This window comes from Perognathus longimembris, chromosome 28, assembly GCF_023159225.1.
Source record: "Perognathus longimembris pacificus isolate PPM17 chromosome 28, ASM2315922v1, whole genome shotgun sequence".
NCBI lineage: Eukaryota > Metazoa > Chordata > Mammalia > Rodentia > Heteromyidae > Perognathus > Perognathus longimembris.
This window is the reverse complement of record NC_063188.1, coordinates 30,712,582-30,736,879: the sequence shown is the minus strand read 5'-3', so window position 1 is coordinate 30,736,879 and position 24,298 is coordinate 30,712,582. Positions and strand designations below refer to the sequence as shown.

The 24,298-nt window shown below is 37.6% G+C and overlaps 2 protein-coding genes across 2 annotated transcripts in view; one reads left to right on the top strand and one right to left on the bottom strand.

Annotated features, from left to right (window-relative positions):
- The window catches only part of Trpc5 (transient receptor potential cation channel subfamily C member 5), a 139,263-nt gene that overhangs the window by 65,813 nt on the left and 49,152 nt on the right, over window positions 1-24,298 (bottom strand). The gene's annotated exons all lie outside the window — the stretch shown is intronic.
- On the top strand, window positions 19,488-19,811 carry Trpc5os (TRPC5 opposite strand). The gene has a single exon (XM_048336122.1). The coding sequence runs from the start codon at window positions 19,488-19,490 to the stop codon at window positions 19,809-19,811; it is 324 nt and encodes a 107-aa protein (XP_048192079.1).

Sequence of the window (24,298 nt, the reverse complement as noted above, 5' to 3'; positions counted from 1 at the left end):
ATCAGTCTTTTTATACTAAGTGTATGAATCCATTAGACAGAAGGATGGCTTGTACTGTGGTTGTATTCATCGTGTTGTTCCTTCATGGTGAACCTCAATGTTCTGTAGGAGGCCAAGCCATTACCCATTGTACCAGCTCTTTCCTCCCTGTAGGACTGATTAACTTCAGTGAGTTGATAAGAGTCTCCTACCTCCAGGAGATCCTGGAGGGCATTTCTCTTAGTTGTTATTTGCATATTCTGAGCAAACTGGAGAACTGAACTTTTTCTTCTCAAACTGTTAATGAGTTTTGTTACAAAGTATAAATGTTATGGAAGAAGTTTGCAAAATAAGTAAGTGGGTGGAGCTTAAGTTTACTTCCAAGTTGTTTTCTTTGGTCATTATATGTGTGGTCTTTGCTCTTTAGTAGCTGGCTGGCTGGCTGGGGTGAGGCTAGAAGCTGTCCTGTCTCCTGCTGGAGTTAGGTAAGACTGGGTATTACCCATGTTTTTTCTGTGTTCTAGGGGGCAGCCTGAAACTGCAGGTCACCAAGGGAGGCCTAACTTTTTCCTTTGTAAGGAGTTACTGCAAGTTAGTCATGGTCTAACCACTTCTTAGTTAAGGACTAGAGCCTGAGCTTAATAAATACTGGGGCTGGGAATGTAACTTAGTGATAGAGTGCTTGCCTAGCATGCATGAAGCCCTGGGTTCGACTTCCTCAGTATCACATAAACAGAAAAAAGTTGATAGTGGACCTGTGGCTCAAGTGGTAGAATGCTAGACTTAAGTAAAAGAAGCTCAAGGACTGGGCCCAGGCCTTGAGTTCAAGCCCTAGGACAAGCCCCCCCACCAAAAAAAAAAAAACCTATACTGCCTCAATCTCCCTAAGACCTTGTTAGTCCAGTTAAAGTTCAGTCAGTTTTGTTAAAACCTAATGTGAATTTATTCATAGCTTTTTAATTATACTTCAATTCATTCATTTGTTACCCTTAGTTACCACCCAGTGTATTTATTGTCTATTTTTTTTTGGCCAGTCCTGGGCCTTGGACTCAGGGCCTGAGCACTGTCCATGGCTTCTTTTTGCTCAAGGCTAGCACTCTACCACTTGAGCTACAGCGCCACTTCTGGCTTTTTCTGTGTGATGAGGAATTGAACCCAGGGCTTCATGCATGCTAGGCAAGTACTCTATCACTAAGCCACATTCTCAGCCCCTTACTGTCTATTCTTAAAGATGCACAAGCCATAAATTTAACTAAATAAATAAGTCAAGTAGTTTTAGGGGAGAATTGGGAACTTAATGAGGTTGGGAGTGGTATCCAGTTCCTTTTTCTTTTTAAATTTTTTATTTTATTTTATTTTCCAAGAAGTATGGACTTCTTCACCCATTGTCCTTTCTTTTTTATTTTTATATTTATATTTATTTTTTATTTTTTATTTTATTGTCATAGTGAAGTGCAGAGGGGTTACTGTTTCATCCATAATACAATGAGTAAATTTCGTATCCATCTTGTTACCTCCTCCCTCAAATTTTCCCTGCCTGCTCCCTCCCCATTTCCCTCTTCCTAGTTCCCTCTTTCTAGTTTTGTAAGTATTGCTGTTGCATTGATTTGTCTTTTTATCCTTTGTCTCGATTTTGGAGTTCCCTTTCCCTTTCCTAATTCCAATGCACATATATACAATATTCAGCGTATTAAAATCAGTTACAGTGCTATCAGGGGTAATACCACATGAAGGGTTATTCATAGTTATGTTCTAGAAAGAACATACATAGGAGCCTCAGAATAAACATGTTTGAGTATTGGTAGTCTATGGTGAATGTCTATGTCTTGTTAAAAACGGTTGAGCTGGAGCCAGGCATTGATGGCTCATGACAGTAATCCTAGGTACTCAAGAGGCTGAGAACTGAGGATTGTGGTTTGAAGCCGGCCTGGGCAGAACCATCTGTGAGACTATTATCGCCAATTATCCAGCCAAAAGCCAGAAAAACATTGTGGCTCAATTGGTAAAGCACTAGCCTTGAGCAAAATGCTCAGGGACAGCAGCCTGGCCCTCAGTTCAAGCCCTAGGACTGGCAAGCATGCACGTGTATACACATACACACACACGCACACGCACACACAACTTGTCTACCTGGGAGTCATGTGCACATGTGTAGTACTGGCATTTGAGAGGCTGAGTTTCAGGCCTCAGTTGATTGGTAAGACCTAGTCTCTAAAAAGAAAAAAGTGATTAAAATATTTTCAGAAGCCTTGATAGTGCCACAGCCTATGTTAAGAACAAGTAATATAAATGGAATGAATTTGATCAAAATACATTGTATGCGTGTATTTAAGTATTACAGATTGCCTTGTATGATTAATTTATGATGATAAAATTTCTTAAAGATTAGCTTCATGTAGTTATGCATTGTAATCCCACTGCTCAGCCTGATGTAGAAAAATCACAAGTTTAAGGCCAGTGATAATTACATAGGGAGTGCAAGGCTTGCCTGAGCTATATGGTGAGACCTCAAAAACTGAGGGCTACGAATGGAGAAAAATGTTGAAAGGGGTGACATTGATGAAGATGCACTGTATTTACAAATTGCTTTGTTGAATGGCAACTCCTTTGTACAACTACTTAAAGACAATATAAAAAAATCTGAGGGCTGGATAGCATAATGGTAGAGCACTTGGCCAGCATGTACTGTGCCTTGGATTCTATCTCAGTTCTGCATGTGTGTGTGTGCGCGGGCCCCTGTGTACAGGCCCATGTGTGGGAGTGTGTGTGTGTGTGTGTGTATGCATGTACGCTGTGTGCTCGCATACGCCACTTGAGTGTGTGCGTGGAACTTAGTTAAGACTTATCAAGGGCCTGTTCCCAGTTCATTTATGATTAAGTGTAGTTTTGGTCTAGATAGGGTCTGGGGCTAAAGGCAAGTCAGCATCCACTTAAGTAATAGTGCAGAATTAAACTCAGTTTTGGTCTTGTTAGAAATTAATTTAGCCCTAGCTAAAGTCTAATCCTGTTTAGCTTCAGTAAGGACTCAGTTCAACTCCAACTGTTCCAATTAAACTCCAATAAGCTCTAAGCCTAATTTACTTCTAGATGGAACAGATTTTACCACTACTCTTGGTCTAAGGCTTGTTTCAGTCTAATTAAAACCTAGTTAAACCCTACCTAGTTCTCAAGCCTAGTTAGTATTAGAGTCCATTTAAGAATTATCCAAGACTACCTAAACTTCATTTAGGCCTCAGGCAGTGTCCAGCCTAGGTTTTATCTAGTAGAGTTTAGTGAAGGCTTAGGCAGGGCCTAAGTGTACTTATACATTTCTCCCAGTTTAAATCTGGTCAACCCATGTAAGGCTTAGGTAGGATCTAGACATTTTTAAGAGTCCTGTCAGGACTAGCCCCACGCCTGAGCACAATGAAGGATTTCCAGAGTCTTGTTGAGGTTTAGCAAGGCCTAAGTAAAGTGAAAACTAGCTAGTTTGGTTAATACCTCTTCAGAATATTCTGCAAATAAATCCAGTGGCTGAATAAGTTTACTCAGATGTTAAGCCTTAGGCAGTCCCTAAGCCTGAGTGGTAAACATAGCCTGGTTATAAACTCTGTTCTGGGCTTATGCCTAGTGTGAATCTAGTTGAAGGCCAAGTAAATCTTAGCCAAGGTCTAATTCTTCACAATTCCTCGTCATTGGGTAGATACATCTTAGTCAAGTCATCAGCATAATTAAGAGGTGTCCCTAGCAAACTATAATTAAGATCTAAGAAGGGCCTCAGCCTAAACGATAGCCAAAATTCACTTAAGATCCATCTAGAACCTAAGATAGATTATATTGATTTGAAGTACAAGCATTTCAACACTCAGGATACCTAACCAGATTCTGTAAAGCCCTAGCCAGGGCCTATGACTTGTTTAGCCAGTCATACTAGTTCAATTCTAACTAGTACCTAAACCTTTAAAAATATTATTTTAGCTTTAACTAGTTTTACAAAGGAGATGCCATTCAATAAATCAGTTTATAGATCTGGGTACAGGCAACTCACACCTGTAGTCTTAGCTACTAGGGAGTTGGAGACCTACCTGGGCAGGAAAGTCTGTGAGTGAGCCTTTTATCTCTAATTAACCACCAAAAAGCCAGGAGTAGGGCTGAGCTTTGAACAAAAAATCTCAGGGACAGTTCCCAGGCCCATTCCAGGACCGGCAGACACACACACACACACACACACACACACACACACACACACACACACATTTAAAGAAGTTTATGAATACAATGCATCTTGATCAGTATCCCTTCCCATTCATCATTCTCTCCATCCCTCCCTCCCAGCTCCACCCTGCTCCTGCTCTCAATTTTGTTGATATTGTAGGATAGGCATACGTTTTGTAGAATTTTTTGGCTACATTTGCCATTCCTTATCTTAATTCGGTTACCCACTTCCCCTTGATCCCGCCATCACTTTTTGAGTACCTATTTCCTGGTGTTTCTATTTTTGTTTTTCTTTAATTTGTTTTTTTTTTTTTTTGCCAGTCTTGGGGCTTGAACTCAGGGCCTGAGCACTGTCCCTGGCTTCTTTTTTTTTTTCTCAAGGCTAGCACTCTGCCACTTGAGCCACAGCGCCACTTCTGGCCTTTTTGTATATATGTGGTGCTGAGGAATCAAACCCAGAGCCTCATGCATATGAGGCAAGCACTTTAACACTAGGCCATATTCCTAGCCCCTTAAATTTTTATTTTTATTGTTATTATAAAGGTGATGCACAGAGGGGTTACAGTTACATAAGTCAGGTAATGAGTACATTTTTTTTGGACAATGTCACTCCTGCTCTCTCTTCTCTCCTAGTTTCTCCTCATGCCTCCCCTCCTCTTCCTAGTTAATTTTGCTGGACTGTGAGTTAGCCTTTCTGGAATTAAACTGAGTTCTTCCCTGAAGATACCACACTTTCAATAATAAATTTGTATATACTTGCATACCACTCTGAAATATTTATTTATACATTTATGAATTAATTCTAGCTTCCATATATGAGAGAAGACATGGGTCCTTTGTCTCTCTGGGCCTGTATTACTTAACAAGATTATTTTCCAGGTCCTTTCATTTCTTTGAAATTATATGATATTATTACTAATGAGATGAGTAAAATTCCATTGTGTATATCTACCTCATTTTCTTGATCCATTCGTCCATTGGGAGGCACCTGAACTGATTTCATATCTTGGCTATGGGGTGAGTATTGCTGCAGTTGGTTGTGCTGGTGGTTTTACTGTATCCTGGTTTGTAATCTATTGGGTAGATTCCTGGGAGTGGAATTGCTGGATCATAGGGCAGTTCAATTACATTACTTAGTCCTATCAGAGCTAGTTGAGAGTCATCCAGGACTGTAAGTTAGTGAAGAGATAACAAAACTTACCTGAGGTCTTCACAATGCCTGAGAATAGTTAAGTGTCAGAGCCTAACTTATGGCTAATTTAGGTCTGTAGATCTTAGTCAGGATCTAAGCTTCATTTAGGTCTAGAAAGAACCCAGTTAAGCCCTATCAGGGGAATAAGCATGGTTGAAATCTAGTAATAAGATTTAGCCTGATCCCAAGCCTTATACAGGTCTAATTTAGTTTCATCCAAGCAGAGATGTGGTTAGAACAAATGTAGGGCCTACATAATGTATGTCTTATTTAGGCCCAGTTAGAGTCTAGTTCAGCCCTACCCTACCTAGTAAGTAACCATAATTTAGATTCTGCCAGGTCTCTGGGAGTTTAGATCTACTTAGAATACAGTTAAACCACTTTGAGGTCATAAGTCTAGTTTACCTCTTAATGAATTTAAGTCTTAGAAAAGAAACCAACAACTATAATACCTGTCTGTCTGTCTATCTATCTATCTATCTATCTATCTATCTATCTATCTATCTATCTATCATGTATCATTTATATATCATCTATTTATCTATTTCAGGCTAGATGTAGAAGTTTCCCACTTGATAATAGCTTCTAATATTCTTTTAACAAGGAAATAAACAGCGGCCCTCAGCTAGACACACTCTAGACCTTCGTGGCTCACACATGTAATCCTAGCTACTTAGGAGGCTGAGATTTGAGGATTGCAGTTCTCAAAATCATTAACTTCTTCAATTAACTTCTTTTAAAAAGCTGGAAGTATGGAAGTGGCCCTGTGGCTCAAGTGGTAAAGCACTAGCCTTGAGCTGAAGAGCTCACGGACAGTGTCCAGGCCCAGAGTTAAAGCCCCATGACTGACATCCCTTCCCCGCCCCCCCAAATAAAAAAACTGGAAGTAAAGCCGTGGCTCAAGTAATAGAGTGCTAGCCGTGAGAAAAGGAAGTATAGGAACAGTGCCAGGGTCCTGTCTTCGAGCTACAGGTCTAGCACAGAGAAAAATTGTTAAGAGTAATTAAGGCCCAGTTGAGGGGTTAATCACAGCCTACAAAGCATGTTACCAAACCCTTGTTTATGTATTAATAAGGCTCAACTAAACTACAGTCATTGCATAAGGGTAAGTTAAGATTAGACAGGGCATAAATCTACTTCTGGTCTACTCAGCCAAGTTTAATTCTTGTCAGCCCCATTCACTCCTAGTCCAGGTCTCAACATAGTTAAAAATGAGAAAGATAATATTTAGGTCAAGCCAGATTGTCAGCATATTTATTGCCTGTCTAGGTATTGTTAAGGTGTAGTCAGGGATTGTGTCTCATTAAGGACTAATTAGATTGGTTAAATATTCCAGAATATACTTTTTTCTACTCTCTCTCTCTCTTTCTCTCTCTCTCTCTCTCTCTCTCATTTTTGGCTGCTAGCAGAGTTTGAATTCAGGGACTTTTGCACATTCAGCTTGCTTGGTTACAGGTGGTGCTCTGCTACTTGAGCCACACTTCTATCCCTGATTGTTGCTAGTTATTTTAATCATGGAATATGCTAGGTTTTCTACCCAGGCTGGCGCTGAGCTGTGATCTTCTGGATTTTTCCTAATTAATGCATAGGTAGAGATTCAGTCTAGTTAAATATAAGATCTTACTTAATATCTAGCCAGTGCCTTAGCAAAGTTTAAATGTTTCCAAGTTTGTCTAGTTAGCCCAGATAAGACAAAGGGGAACTTTAGTCTACTTAAATCCTAATTAGCCCAGGTAAAGCAGTATTAGCTCAGTTGAGGCATAGTTAAGACCTAAACATTGTTAAGATATAGTGAGAACATATCAGCCCTAGCCAGAGCCTCAGCAAAATTAAAATATGTAAGTCTTGTTAAGATGCAGCCAAGGCCTAATTCTACTTAAAAACTTACTTGCTTAATCAAGACTTATTCATACCATGTGCTAAACGTAATCAGAGGCCTAACCTAGTTAATGTCTAGTCGAATCCTAATAGGGCCTATATGGAGCCCAGTTAAATTCCAAATCCAGGTACTAGTCAGTTTTTATCATGTAGCAAAAGCCTGTGACTACTTTACAGACCAGTTAATTCAGTTAATGACTAGTCACTCCACTTAAGGCCTACTCAGGGCCAAATCCCAGGGTTTTTTTTATCAACATAGTTAAGACCTCCTCAAGGTTCAGTTGAGGTTTAGTCAAGGTCCAGTTTAGGCTTAATCTGAGTCTAAGGCTTAATTAAGCTAAACTGCTTTACTGGGTCAAACCAATAAAGGGTTGACCAGAAAGTAAAGATAGTTTATCCCCAATCAGCATACAGGTAAATTCCACCCAGAACAAATGCCTAGTTAAGATCTAGTCAAGGTTGACTCAAGGCAGAGTTAAAAATAGCCAGTGACTGAGTCTCATATAGTTTTTATCCCAGACTAAGAAAAAGTCTAGGCCTACATCTAGTTCAGGCCTAGTTATCTCAGTTCATTATTATTCATCCAAACTCAGAGCCTAAATGTAGGGAAGACACTTGGAGTTTAGTTGAGACAAGTCTAGGCCTACTTATAGGTCTGACTATGAAGGGCCAATGCTTATATAGGGACTAGAAATAGAATAATAGTAGCTAATAAAGTAGCTAATAGTAGCTAATAGTAGCTAATAAATTAATTCTGAGTGAGGACCAAAGTCTAGTTAAAGTTTAGTCAGAGTTTAGTTAAGACAAAGATAGGGCTTAAACCTAATTTAAGTCTACCTAGGTTTGTTAAGGTATAGTTAGCTCAGTTATACCGAAGCCTAATTAAGGTCTAGTTAGAGCCCAGTTATCTTAGTCATAGATTATGCCTAGTTTACATGTGGTCAGATTATACTTAAAGCCTTGTAGGATATAATCTACAGAGGGGCTATTCAAAGTGGAATTTCAGGTATAACAAGAGCCTGAGTCTGTTTAAGGTCTTTTCAGTTTTGTTTAATATCATGAAAAATCTAGGCTTGGTTAAATTCTGGTAAGAGCCTAGTGAAGGTCTAGCAAAGACTCAAGATTAGTTAATGCCTTAAAGACAAGGTACAGCAAAACCAGGATCTAAGTCTAGCTGAGATCCAGTCATGCCAGTTAAGCTTGTTCAGAGCTTACTCTAGATAAGATCCAGTTGACTAGAATAATCAACTTATTCTAGTTTGCCTATGACTTTTGATAGGTAATGCTGAAAATCTTGAGCCCTAGAAAGCCCCCTAGTTCCTGGCAAATCACGTAGGTTAAGATGTTTTTAAAGAAAAATGTTCTTTGCCTTGGGTTTATGGTTTACTAAATTTATTTTCAACATTATCATTTGACAATTATAGCATCCATTTGAGATAGATGCCACCATCTCATAATAAGTAAATTCAAGTTTACAGAGAAATTAGTGACTTCCTACCTTTAGTATCAGAGAGAGGTTTAAATCTAATTTTAACTCAAAGGACACACCATTAAAACACGACCCCTAAGGTTATTAGGGCATCCCTGTAAAGAAAAATGCTTTAAATCACAATGGGAATACTTTCTAAAGGTATTATCATCTTTATTTCTGATCATAAAAGCAAGTGATAGCAAGCCTAAATGGTTTGTAAAGGTAAGAAAATTCAACTCTCACTGACTATAATAATGCTCATATGTTCCAATGCTTCTTCTATTTTTCCAACTTTCCCACATCAAAGCATTCAATATATGCCTATGTGACTGAGGTTGTTGAAGGTGTCTTCATGTGTCAGTGATAGTTGTACCTGTGTATTCTCTGAGGTCTACCAAGCATTTGGTAGGTTATGGTTTGTTGTTTGTTTATGGGTTTGTGTGTGTGTGTGTTGGTCCTGGAGTTTGAACTCAGGGGTGTGGGTACTGTCCCTGAGTTTTCTTTACTTAAGGCTAGTGCTTTACCACTCCAGCCACAGCTCTACCACAGTTTTTTTGGTAGTTAATTGGAGATAAAGAATATTAGGGACTTTTTTGCTTGGCTGGCTTTGAAATTAGCTATTCAGATCTCAGCCTCCTACGTCTAAGTAGCTAAGGATTACAGCCATGAACCACAGGCACCCAGCTTGATGTGTGTACTTTTGGCCTAAAGTTTATTTTTTGAATTGATTGTTTGCAGTTTATTTAGGAGATATATGCTGAGTTGATAGTAGAGACAAGCTTCAACTACCTCATCTACTGTAATTTGGGAAAGGATCATTGCGAAAAGGACACTGAAGACAAATCTGGTATACTCAGTAATTTGGGAGTGTTACTGGATTCGTCTCTGGTGTAATGATATTGGGGAGCCAGGGAAGGAGATCTAGGCCTTACTCATTGGTACTGTGGATTCAGCTGCCAGAACTCACTGAGAACTTGGCTTGCCTTTTCCTGGCTGTACCATTTCTGTCATCTCCTGTAAGCTTACCAAGGATGACTGGCATCTCTATTAAAAACCCTGTACATAAATATAGCTGTATCTTCCATTATGTTATCCTAAGGAGAACAGTCACCACCCCGTAGAATGGAGATGTTTCTTGATTTGATGCTAATGGTAGCAATATGCCAAGCATAAAGTCCCCTGTGCTCCTGCTGTTCAGTAAACATCAGCTTCCTCTTCAGTGGTATAGTTACAAGAACACTGTCCATTCTCCTTTTGTGGCAGTGGCAGTAGCATTTGGGGAAAACTTGCAACATAAGCAGTTAATGGCTTAGATGATACCACAGGAGAAGAGGCCACTGGGATGTACTGTAGCTTTCAGATGCTTTCTTGGAGTATAATTTCCCCTTTATGTTATTATAGTGCTGTAGAGAACTGTTTGGCTTAATGTGTAATGCAAAAGGATGCCAGAGGTAGTTAAGAAGAAACAAATTTCTTCCACTGAAGTATTAGTGTTTTCCAAGATTGTTGAGATGAATAAAATGAAAGTATGTACTCAATTAGACATTCAATAAATATGCCGCAAACCTCAGCCACTTATAAACATACTATTTGTGTACTCGACAAAAGGCATCAAATATAAATAATTTTGTTCTAGAAGTTTCAAAGTAAAACTCAAATATACATAATTCCATTAAGGACTCTGAATATGATTCACATCCTGGACTTTCCTAGGGTATCTTTTCTTTTCACCAAGACTTTCAATCTATCAGTGCAGTCTGGGAACAATCCTCAAGGGATAAAGACAATAATTGTCTTCTTCAAGGTGACTTTCAGCTTTTGATCCAACTGATTAGTCAGTTCTCATGGTTTATGATGTTCTTATTGATATCCTAACCCTGGCTCTTATTTTTCTAGTGATTTGGAGGTCTTTAGAGCTTTAGAAGACAAACTGCAGAAAGGGAAGACTGCTCAGAGGGCTGAGAACCTGAAGAATCAGCTCTTCAATCCTTGCTCTGTAATCAACCAGCTGTGTAATCTTGGCAAGTAAGCTATACTTTGTGGGTTTGTACTTTCTCAGTTTTAAAACAGGAAAACTCCTTGTGGCACAGGGGTGTTGTAGATTGGAGTACATGAATACACTTGAGGATATAATAACCAGAAGGAGATACTTCCTTCCACTTTTTGTAGTACCTGCAGACATTTCCTCTCCTGCCTTCCAGGGATCATTAGTAAGGAGCTAGGATGCCCCACATATTGTGTTCTGGATCTAGAATTTTTTCAGAACAGTGATTACGAACCAGTATTTATTTGTCACATACCATTCTAAACTCATTGTATGTATTAACTCACACAATTCTCATGTGTGTTATTTTCGTTTTATAAATGAAGAAACTGAAGTAAAGAACAGTTTAAGCAATTTTCCAATCAGTGATAAATTTCAAATTTGAGTATGGGTCTGCTTGATACCATATCTTACCTTATAATTTTTAGCATCATTGTACTGTCTCTTCCAAAGAGAATATAATTCTCTATAATCAAACAAAAAAACCTGACTTTTTTCCCTCACAGAAAGCTGGAGGAAGAATTAGGGATAGAACTCCTTTCCTCACTATTTTCAAGTTCTGATTTTATTTTCCATCCCTTAGACCCTGTCATTTATTCAAGTTCTGATTTTATTTTCCGTCCCTTAGACCCTGTCATTTATACTGGTAATATTTAAAACAAACAAAAAGACTCTTTGTCTAGAGGTATTATACCAATTTCTAGACAGTGGGAATCTGGGGGCATCTCATAGCTACCAAGCTTCACAGATAAGCTGGTACAGGTTCCTCCAAGTAAAGATGGGGTGTTTATCCTCATGTTTGGACAATGTTTTGAGGAATTTTTGTGGTTCTCTCTAGGAAAATAACTGAAAGATATTTTCAAAAGTAGTTGTTTTCCTACAGTGACTTAAATTTTTTTTTCTGAAGGGTAAGCTAGAGTCTGCCAATCTCTTCAGCAATGAACAAATTTGGAGAAGGAAAGAAAATTCAGTAGAACTTGGTTGAAATTTCTCATAAGGACATTTCCTACTCCCCCATATTTCAGTTTCTGTTTTGATTTTTTTGTGTATTTTCAAGAAGGGGCCATCTTTAGCTCTTCAGCTGTAAAATTCTTTCCTCCTTTATTCTTGATGTATTAAAGATGGTTCATGAGGATTTTAAATGTCAGATCCTATAACAGGCAAATGCCTTATTGCACAGTTTTTTTAAGGCAAAGTTTTGAAGCTTTAAAAAATAGTTTGAAGGTTGAATCCTATTTATTTTTTTCCTGGTACTCTTCCAGAGATGTTCCTGCCATGTTAAAGTGACAAAATTTGCCCTTTGGGGATAAAGTGTTCTTGATGTCTCCTCTGGGTAGAGAGGGCAATGAGAACTTAGGTATGCATAGAGGTGTACTATTTTTTTTTTTTTTTGGCCAGTCCTGGGCCTTGGACTCAGGGCCTGAGCACTGTCCCTGGCTTCTTTTTGCTCAAGGTTAGCACTCTGCCACCTGAGCCACAGCGCCCCTTCTGGCCGTTTTCCATATATGTGGTGCTGGGGAATCGAACCGAGAGTTTCATGTGTAGGAGGCAAGCACTCTTGCCACTAGGCCATATTCCCAGTCCCAGGTGTACTATTTTTTAAGTCTCAATTGAAAGCATATATCCAAATGGAACTGCAATGCTAGAAAAGGGATCATGGTGAAAAAATATTCTGTTTGTAAGTAGGAAACAGGTGTCTGCATTCACCAAAGGCATATTTGAATCTCTCCCACAAAACTGGCTATGTTCCCCTTGGATATGAACTAATTTACCTTGCCTTATACAGAGCAGCTTATCAACTATAAACATAGACCCAGAGGATTTGAATTCTTTTCTCCTCTCCTATTCTACTGGTAGACACATATTGCCAGATTTCTAGTTTAGAAACAGTGCAAAATAAGAGTATACTCTCTGTGAAAAGAGAAATGGTGGCTTTTCATTGGTTGTGTGGGCAACATTCTAGGTAGCTAAAGGATAAGCATGGACTCTTCCCCAGCTATCTTTCTCAGCTACCTATAAGATTATCTATCTCATGTGGCATCAGTTAAACACTGTCTAGCGATTAGGTCCTCTTGTTTTAGCACTGCTATGAAGTAGAGAAAAACATTAGTTAGCCAAAGGGTTATTTCCCTCCTGCACTATTCATTCATGCTTCATTCTATTTTCCCTAGCTCTGATGACTGGCTTGCTAAACCTTGACATCACTTTGATCATTTCTTATTATCTTCACATTATCATCATCATCATCATCATCATCATCATTATTATTATTATTATTATTGTCAGTCTTGAATTTTAGATGTGGGCGCTGTCCCTGAGCTCTTCAGCTCAAGACTAGCACTCTAGTACTTGAGTCACAGTGCTACTTCTGGTTTTTCTGGTGGTTAATTGGAGATAAGAGTCTCATGGACTATCCTGCCCAGGATGGGTTTGAACCACAGTCCTCAGATCTCAGCCGGAGTAGCTAGGATTACAGGCTTGAGCCACTGGTGCCCGGCTCCTCACTTGTTTTATAGGAAAAAGACCTGGCATTTGTGTGTGTTTAAAACTTTTTTTGAGGTATGGTATGTTTATACCCAAGATTCAAATTTTAAAGTTACAGCTCAATGATATTTTGGTTGTTTATATATGCAATCATTTCGAGAGCACACCATTTTTAGTACTCCAGAAAGCTTCCTTATATTCTTTGCTACTCAATACCCTTCTACCCAGATTACCACCCTGTTTCTGTTTCATAGATTTACTTGTATGTTCTTGAATTTCAATTAAATGTAATGATATAATGCAGTCTTTTTTGTATCAGTCCTGAGACTTGAACTCAGTGCCTAGGTGCTATCCTTGAGCTTTTTTTTTGCCAGTCGTAGGTCTTGAAGGGCTTGAGCACTAGCCCTGGCTAGCACTCTACCACTTGAGCCACAGTGCCACATCTGGCTTTTTCTATATATGTGGTGCTGAGGAATCAAACCCAGGGCTTCATGTATATGAGGTAAGCACTTTACCACTAGGCCATATTCCTAGGCCCCTAATGATAATGTATACTGTACTTTTATGCAGCTGGTATGTGTTGACATTCTTGTACATATATGCAGTTATAATTTGTTTGTATGCTCCAGAAAAAAATTGTAGGTTCTTGAGGTAGAATTGCCCATTTAGTACAGATTGTTCTCCAAAATAGTTATATCAGTGAACATTGTCTTCAGCAGTGCATAAAAGATAAAGAGTTCTAGTTGTTTCATGTTCTGCTCAGTGATTTATATTATCAACCTTTCCAACTGAAGCTATTCTGGTGGCATTTTGTACATCACATTGTGGTTTTAATTTGCATTTCTCTGGTGAGTAATACTGAAGAATATCAGTTTATATGCTTGTAGACCATTTGGACATTTCCTTCTGTTATATACCAATTCAGTTCTTTTGCTTTATTTTTAAATGATACTGTCATTTTCTTATTGATTTGTAGGAGTTAGAACGTATGTATAAAATGGATATCAGTCCTTTGCTGGATACATATAATTAAAATTTTCACCCTCTTATGATATCTTTTGTTCCAAGGAAAGTTTTATTCAATGAAATTATTCTTTTCTTTCATAGTCACTTATTTTTTGTACATGATAAAATTTTGCTCTCCTAAGATCATGAATATTTTTGCCTGTGGCTTTATCCAGACACTTTATTATTTTACATTTCATATTTAGGTTTTTCATCCATTTTAATTATTTGTGTTATTTTTATAGTATTTGGTATGAGGTAAATTCATTGTTCCATTTATTACTTTGTCTTCTTCCCTTGTGCCAATAACTAGGCTTAGTTATGTTGTAGAGCATCAGAACATACTGTCTATATTTCTACATTCAGATTGACTAGGTTTTCCTTCCATATATGAGAAAGAGCATGCTGTACTTTTTCTTACAGTGTTAGAATTAGAATTGATAACTCATAGTACATATATTCTCTGGGTTTCTTCTTATCGAAGAGATTTAGCTATATTAAGCCCTTTATACATCCTTATGTAAAGAATATATAGAATCATAAAATCCAAAGTACCCTTTGAGTTTTTCCTACGTTCCACTAAATTCAAAATCTAGGTAACCTCTTAAGAAGGAGACCACACTTTGACTTTTCTGTCTAGGTGCCAGCCTACAGCTCAAAGAACTCAACTAATTTGAGGTTAATAAAATCTTGCCCTGCATATCATTTATTTCCAGTTGATTATGTTAGCCTGCTGTAACTACCAAAAGTTATTCTAGTTTATTCTTTTCCTTAATAGAGTCCCTCTTCCTTAGGACCAAGCCTCATCCTCAACTTGTGATTAGAATTAGCAAATGTCACAGTGAAGAAAAATACTTATGACTGTTGCTCATTTAGGAAGGACTCCTTGCTCTCTGAAATTTTATTTCCACCTCTCACTAATATCCTTAAACCTATCAATTTAGTAATTTATTTCATTTTTAGGATAGAATTTAGTTGTATTGGGATTACTCACATCCTATTTGAAAATTCATTTCTGGAAATACTTTCATAAATATAGCTTTGACCTTAACCACCATGGCTCTACCACAGGTGAGTGAGTAACTTACCATCCTTTAGGCCAGTTCAACAGAACAAGGGATGGGCAGCTAAAGGATACTTCCCCAAACTGCCACATCACACATGGCAGAGAATTCCAAACTGCTGGGGATTGATCTACTTCTCTTTATACCCCATTCTTAATCATATTCAGTTTAGGATTGGCCCACTTCTTGGTAGTGCAAATGAGATTAACATTCACAGGGATTTTCCTGTTTAGGAAAATGAAACGTGGTCTCTGATCCTACTAAGGCAAATTTTCCACTGCAGTCACCTAAATTTGGATAGTCTCACATAGAATTATATATTTTTTTTATTTTTCATTTTTGGTCCTGGTCCTGGGGCTTGAACTAAGGACCTGGGCATGATCCTTGAGCTTTGGAAGTAACCAAGTTACTACAGACAAGTTACTTAATTCCTCTTGTTCTCAATTTTTCCATACATGATTTCATAGGCTATTTTGTTATGGGAATTAAGTATACTAAACTATGAAAAGTGGTTTTCATAGTGCTTGATAGGTTTCGTATAAGTGTCAGCATTTATTAGACTCTGGGCATGCCATCTTGTGTGGTACATATAAATTGAAGTTACTGCTTATGCTTGGGTAGTTTGGAGGGGAATAAAATGTATGTAGAGAGAAACACAAAGGTATTAACAGTGTCAATGAGTTTTACCAGTATATATTCTTTTTTTTTTTTTTTTTTGGCCAGTCCTGGGGCTTGGACTTAGGGCCTGAGCATTGTCCCTGGCTTCCTTTTTGCTCAAGGCTAGCACTCTGCCACTTGAGCCACAGTGCCTCTTCTGGCCGTTTTCTAGATATGTGGTGCTGGAGAATCGAACCCAGGGCTTCATGTATACGAGGCAAGCTCTCTTGCCACTAGGCCATATTCCCAGCCCAAGTATATATTCTTGAGTTACATACAACCCTCTTTAAAATATGACAGTTACTGTTCCCCTAGAAAGTTCTTCTTTATCTCTCCCAATAACTTCTCATTTGCCTAGATGCAATCAAAATTTATCTTGCATTTTCGACCTTGAATTTTCTTGAATTTTTGAGAATTTTACATGAGTGGATACATACACTATGCATTCATTGGGGTCTGCTGTCTTTCATGAAGTAAATGCACTTGCTATTTATCTATGTTATCTCTATCAACAGAACCTTTCTTTTAGTGAAACATTGTATTACTAACCCAGTTTTTCTATTCTGCTCTTGTTGGACACCTGAATTTCTGACTTTTTTGGCTAATATACAGAGAGCTGAAATAAGCATTTTTATAGCAGTCTTTTCATGACCTTTGATTTCTCTTGAGTATATACTTAGGAAAGGACTCTCTGGGACATAGATACTTGCATGTGCAGTTTTTGTAAGATCTGAAAGGCATTTCACTAAAGTTGTGCCATTTTGTATTTTCACCAGCAGTGTGGAATAAATCTGGTTCTTATTTATACATGTTTTTCAATATTTGGTATTGTTATTATTTGGTTTGGTTTAGTGATTGTATTATGATATCTTACTGTGATATTAGTGTTCTTGATGACTAATGTTGTTGGATATATTTTAAAGGGCTTATTAGTTGTTTGTATTTCTTTATAGAATGTTTGTCTAAATGTTTTGCCTATTTTTTCTTTGCGAATCAAGAGTCCCATTTTGTATGATAGCCTGGGCTTGACAGTTTGTGGGTGGACTCTTCATTTTTAACTGTATATTTTGATGGATTAGTTTATCTTTTTACTTAAATGAGTAAGTGAAAGTTGTTGTTCCTATCCTTCTTCCCTTCCTTCCTTCCTTCCTTCACAGGAGACTTACTGATTACGTATCATGTGGCAAGCATTCTTCTGTGTCTTAGGGATAGAGCAGAAAACAAAGCAGACATGTTTCCTAATCCCATGACATGTCTGTGTTAAGTGTGGAGTGGGAAGCAGAAAAAAGAAATCAACAAAAACACTGAGTTAATCAAATAGTGGTACCCTAACACAAAATTGAGTGTATACTTACTGAGAAAAGACAGAATTTTGGACAAAAATAGTATAATCTAAAATTATTTAGGCTACCTGGAGAGATTTATTTAACTCAGGCAGTCAAACAAGTCCTTGTGGTGACCTGCAAGCTTCATGTAAAAATCATACACCATTTGGCTGATGATTTGCTGCAATTCAATAAATATCATTAGGATAGAGTCAGCTGGGGGTGAAGCCTGTGACTGACTGTCCCCCTCTCACCAGACTGCTGGAAACTGGTCCATCATTGACATAGTAGTGTCCTAAAGGAAAGAGAAAAGCCTTGAGAAAGAAAATTAGACTAACAAGATTATTATCCAGAAATCTAATGTGTAGATATGTCCCCTAAATAATCTCATCATGCTGATCAGCCATAAATTAGAGATATATGTTCCAATAAGTCAAAAATTATGGGCAAAGATTATTGCAGGAAAAAACAATCTGGCAAAAGGATATATGAAAAATCAGAGAGGAATTTAGAAATCCATGTAGGATATTTATCAGTTCCTCAGAATGGAAGGACAATCTATTGTATTTGGAATGACAGAGGAGGCAATTTCACACCCCTGTCCTCTGAAAAACTAATAGATCATGTAACCTTGGATTTCAACTTTGTTCTCCCTTGTCAGTCTAATTTAAGGTCTATGGAATGGGCATGAGAAACCTCAGGGCATATGGGCATAAATTTTAGTTCTATTAGTAAGCAAGAAGAAAGAATGAAAAAAGCTATAAATACAACAAGTGAATAAGCTATACAAGATATTTAAAATTGCTAAGAACTTCTTGCATCCTTAATAATCATCTTAATGGCAGTTAGGAGTGGGAAGACAGACTGCTAAGGGCAGATAGACTATATTGGGGCCAATTCTTAGGGTATTTTTTGAGTGTAGGTCTCACCATGTTGCCCAGGCAGGCCTGGAACTTACTAGTTAACTAGATTTGCCTTGCACTTGTAAATCTTCCTTCCCTAGCCTCCCTAGTGCTAGGAATGCTGCAGTAGGTTACCATGAGCAGCTCAAATACATGGACTTTAAAAACAAAGAATATTGCCTTACAGAGGTATACTAGTCTATTAGTAGCAAGTTAGAAACATGGTATGTAGAGCCCACAAGAATTACAGATAAAGATATTATGACCATAGCTTTAGATATAGTTTGAGGAAATAGCTGCTAAATATGGAGGGCCAGCAGTAATGGAAAACAATGGAAGAACTAATGTTACAAATAGAGCTATTCAGAGTTTGGCAAAAGGTACAGAATATGAGGCTTTCACTTAGCATATACTCTACAGACATGATCATAGACTTTCATAGGACCACTGTCCTTATTCAATACTTGATTACTATTATAATACAGTCAACATCCTCATTTCTTATCCAAACCAACTATAAGTAACAGTTGCCAGCTCCACAGTGTCCACTGCCATTTACTACAGCTTTCAGTAATAGAAGCATGTGGTTGGGGAAAATTCATGTACTAGTTAGTAGACTCCTTGATTTTATACCCAATTAAAAAAAATAACTGAAGAGCCTTTGCCATTTATTTCACGATAACATCTGTCTTCATAATGCTGGGTAATTGGAAGATTCAATGCATGGATTATTTTTTTATGAATATACTGTTAAGAATACAGAAAACATTTATCGACTTCAGATACAAATGGCAATGAGATAAATATAAGGAAGAATTCAAGAACTTAAGTGGATGTATACTTTCTTAATAGAGATGTACAAAGACAGATATTCAATATGTTCTCATTTTATTCTCATTGCTCCCCCAAAAGAATAAAGATCACGAGAAATTCCGTCCTCATAAGGCTCTCTGAAAAAGAAATAGCAACAGCTAGAGATCCCCTGTTATTGTTAAGCACAGTTCTCAGTAGGGGTTTTCTGTGGGCAAAATCTGTATGAAAAAATGAGGGTCAAGGGTATTAATCCATATATTTCTCATTTCTATTATTAGATCTGCTTGCTGTCTTATCTTCGCTGTGGCAAGAGAATAAGAGTGCCACTTCGTGAGAAGTTCACCAACTTCATAAAATTTTCTGTTCTACTGGCCTGACTCCATCACCATCATAATCCAAACATCCTTATTTCTCATCTAAACCACCTGAAGAACCATTGTCACTTCTACAAGTTTTTCTGTCATCAGGTGAGAAGAGCAATGGAGGCCAGGTCAATTCCCGCACTAGTCAGCGGACTTGTTGAATGCGTAGCCCAGCTGATAAGAATAGCTGAAGAGCTTTTGCAGTTTATTTCACAGGAACAACAAGTTCCTTACCCAGTTCCAAGTGGCCTGGACGAAGAAATTTTACCTCCTTCTGAGGAAGTTCCGCTGCCAGATCTCGCTGATCTCTCTGACCTAGAGTCAATACTTTCACTAAAAGAAGATGAAGATCTCATCCTTGACATCGATGAAGCAATGTTAGATATTGACAGCCTTTATGATGTGATACCTACTGATAATGATGACATAAGCAGTGAGTAAAAGCCAATATACACTCTCCAACCATGTGAGAGCCAAGCTTGTTTCAATTATCTTTTGATTTTTCTATTCATTAGCAATAACCATTTTCTTTTACACATTTTTACAATTTTTGCTGTACCTTTTAATTATTGCAAGTTTATAGGCTAAGATTTGATTTTTTTCCCAGAAGATATTGATTTTTGTAAAAATTTTGACTTTAGTGATATGGTTTTGCCTTTAATTCTACTTGTCCTGTTAAGAGTTCTAATGACAGAACCAAAGCATCTACCCTACCTAACAACAGGGTGAGAAATTGATGATCTCCATCACATCTCAGGACATGTTTTTACGATAAGTAGGTCTTAGAAAGTGGATATCCCCCAGATTTTTATTGTGGTGAATATGTTTGTATTGAAAGGATACTCTGGAGACACTTATATTGAAAAGTTAGAATTCCTTACTGGGTCTTTAAGACAAAATTGGTCCAATAAAGCTAAGCTAAATAACTCCAAAAGAGCAATATCTGCGAGATGCTACAACTACAGAAAGGTTTTTAGATGACCACTGCCAGAGAGAAACCTGGGAAAATGCTAAGGCCAAGAGGACCAGTGTGAAGAGGTCCTATAAATGCTGATCCACCTTGAAACTGCTTTGAATTTTTTGCTTAATGGAGACGGTACATCTCCAAAAGATGTAAAAGAGAGGATACAGAAGAGAGGATTCAAAAGATGCAGGAGAGAGGATGGCTGGATCAAGCCCTACAAAGACTCGTCACCAATGTAAAGGCAACCACTTAGTATATAGACCTACAGATGATGTTTCAGGAGGGAAAGTGGGATAAGTTTGTTGTTGGATGTAACTGAGTTTAAAACAAAGAGTTGATATGCTTATTACAAGAAGACTTTTACAATATTGTCCTGCTAATATTTACTATTGAGAGGTCACTTTAATAATGAATATAAAGAAAATGTGGACTAGTATTTAGACACATACATTCTTCAAATACCAGAAGAGGAAATACAACCTGTGGAGCACTTTCTTACTGGAACAGAGAAATGTGCAGGAAACTCATGGATGACATTGATTCTATGCAGAGAGTCCTCTCAGTTTCATGGGGAAAATTAGTTATGCAACACTTTGGACAAATCCATGGGCGAACACTGTGAACTTCTTAATATATAAGAAAAGACATGTCTATCGCTGGCTGGGTAATTTGTTGTGGTGGTATGTGCACATCATAAACAAATGGCATGTGCAAGATAGTATACTCATTAGGCATGTGATAGTGAAATGTTTAAATGACGGTATAGGTGGTTTCAGAGTTAAATGACATCACAGACACTAATATTAAGTAAGGTCTGCATAAATAGTTAGTTGTAAAGATAAGTTGGGGAAGGCGGTTGTAGGCTGTAGAACCAGGTCCTATTTGGGTGAACAGTAACAGGAAATACATAAATTAGTTTGTCCACTGACTTTTCAGATGAAGGACTTTAACAAATTTAATAAAGCATATTCGATGTTCAGAAAATCTATTCTAGATCCCATTGAAGAATCAGAATTTACTTACTCAATGTGTCAGCAGAAAAAAGTCCCACAACAGACTACTCCTGTGTAAAGATTAATGAGTGCATGAGGTTCTAAGAGATTTTCAGGGACAAACAACAGCCCAAGTAGGAAAAATAAAAAGGGTGATATGAAGATACTACTGTGAGCAATTAGAAGCCATATTGGGCAGCAGATTGTGGGACATTGCTGCCATAGTAACTGAACAAATTTTCCCAGTGTAGAAGAGTCCAGGTGTGCAGAGATAATGAAAGAAGCAAATATCTGATATATTTCAAGTACAATTTTATGTCAAAATGTAAAGCAACAAAGTCAGTACAGAGTTGACTTGATGTGCTTCAGCCATGGTAGATACTGAAGGGTAGCTTCTCATTCCAAGTGGAGCTCTGGGATATAGACTTTATAACAGTTCTACAGTGGATTAGTGTGAGCTTGTTAAGACTGTTAATGTCTCATAGGAGAAAACAGCAACCATACAAACTTAAGCAGGCTGTCACAACAGTGTTAAGAAGAAAAGTCTAGGATGACTAGACAACTTAAAATGTGCTAGTCTTGAGCAACTCTGAACAAATAATGGTGGTAAGTATAGTCAATCCAGGGAGATGTTGCAGCCTCATCATAGGTAGATCTTCTGAGCCTCCTGTTAAACTAGGTCATCTGTAAAGATTTAACTATGGTGGTATTTTGGATTGTGTGATTTTTACATGTTTAGAAATTACGATGTAACACTATGCTAAGAAACAGACTTTTAAAAATTACATTTGCTATTTAGAAGAAAATTAGAAATAGAGTTACAAATGATAAGAACTTTAAGAAATAAGAACATATTTAAGAACTGGACCAAGCAAGCAAGGTATTTTCAAGGGAGAGATAAACATTCCTAAGTCATCAAGATTTATATAGCTCTTCAGAGTGGGAAGCTATTGTATGGAGTTATGGCCCAAGCAGGTTCATAGAAATATCTGGTTGGTTTTTGACCTAGGTCATGTGCTTCAAAGTTCAAGGTGAGGTAGAAATAATTACACTCTACTAACTGAATGCCTGTGAGTGAAATATTTTTCTTGCCAGTCCTGGGGCTTGGACTTGGCCTGAGCATTGTCCCCAGCTTCTTTTTGCTCAAGGCTAGCACTCTACCACTTGAGCCACAGCACCATTTCTGGCTTTTTCCATATATGTGGTGCTGAGGAATTGAACCCAGGGCTTCATGTATGTGAGGCAAGCACTCTACACTGGGCCATATTCTCAGCCCCCTGTGAGTGAAATCTTGACCCTCTTACAGGAAAAGGGAGGCTGATCATTTTTTGAATGTAATACTTTTCTGGATCTTCTTGAGAACATTGCAAAGTCAGGTTTTGCATGACATGGAGGAGTAAAAAGGGAGAGGAGCCCATTATTCTGAAGCAAGCTTGAAGGCATTAGAACTAAGGGAAATGGGGCTGGTGGATAGCAGTTGACTAGGGAGTGCAAATTTTCTCTCATGTACTTTAGCTGAGGTATATGGACACACTTATGTGTCATGATTGCTTCCAGTTACTGCTTATTATTTTAATTAGCTTTTAGTCTAAACTAATTTACTGTTTTAAGAGATTTGAACTAACATTTATTGTTTTTAAGATACTTGAACTAATAAACTTTTATTCCTAAAGCAAAGAACTTGTGGTTATTTTATTTGGTCATTTACCTGGTTTGTGAATTTGGAGCCTAACAGACATAAAAGAACCTCACTCGCAAGAAGTTATCCAAATATAATGAAAGAATATTATACAATTCTGATGTTCTGTTGCTTCTTAGATGATTTCTATCAAATCCCTGAATGTAGTCCTTTACCATTTGTAAAATAAGTATTACAGGAATGTTTCTGCTTGGCTGTATTGGCACTAAGGAATAAATAACTCAGTTTTCAAAGTCTTTGGTACATCTGCAACAGGACAGAATACAGAAAATCAAGACTTTTCATAAATATTTGAAAGCTATCTGCATGAGAATACCTGAAAGTCTACTTGACATGTAAGGATTATCCAATAGTTTTATGCCTGCTTTCTACAAGACTAAAAATTTATTCTGCCATTTTGCATCAAAGTTGTAACTTGGAAATCAGCTTTTGTTTCATTCTTTGGAGCTTATCTTTTTGCCAAGTCAAATTCTTTTGGGGAGTCTGAGTTTCAGTAGGAATAATAATGAGGAAAATACAATACTGAAAAAGGCCTCAGGAAATAATGAATTATATTCCATGTAAAGCCAAGATTTTTGCTCCTGAGAGTGTTTTTTAACCAAACAGTATTAACCCCTCAGGACCCAACTAGATTTTGTACAATTATCTTTTTCACTAACGCTGACTACTCTGTATTTCTTATGATGGGCTTATCCTTATAGACTAAAGATATTTAATGATTCCTCTTGAGAATATTTAATTTTTTCCTCGGAACTCTTTTTTCAAGTCCACATTTAAAACTTGATTTTCATAAACATCTATATATGCAGAAACTTCACACATCACACAACAAGCAGGAAAACCTCAAAAATAGTTTCTGTAGTTATTTGGGAGTTAATTTGTATTGATTTATACAACTGTCCATTGATCTTGAATGTTCCTTTGCCAACATTCTTTAGGACATCTGGAAAAACTATCCTTTAAAAATGTTACCAACTTGCTTAAGGGAGCTCTCAGACTAAATATGTTCCAGTAGATCCTTGGGTATGATCCATTATGTAGCACAACCTGTCTTTGAACTCACTTTGTAGCACAGGTTGGCCTGGAGCATAAGACAGGATTCTACAGCTTCAGGTTTCTGAGTGATTTGATTACAGCTGTGAACTTCCGTGACTAGCTTGATCTTGATCATTTTACTAGTTTTATTCTAAAAGTTGAGAAATACTGGCCTTTTTTTTGCCAGTCTTGGGGCTTGGACTGAGGGACTGAGCACTGTCCCTGTCTTCTTTTTGCT

Bases quoted from the DNA above. Each gene is read 5' to 3' on its own strand.
- Trpc5os (XM_048336122.1), top strand. From the start codon at position 19,488: ATGGAGGCCAGGTCAATTCCCGCACTAGTCAGCGGACTTGTTGAATGC.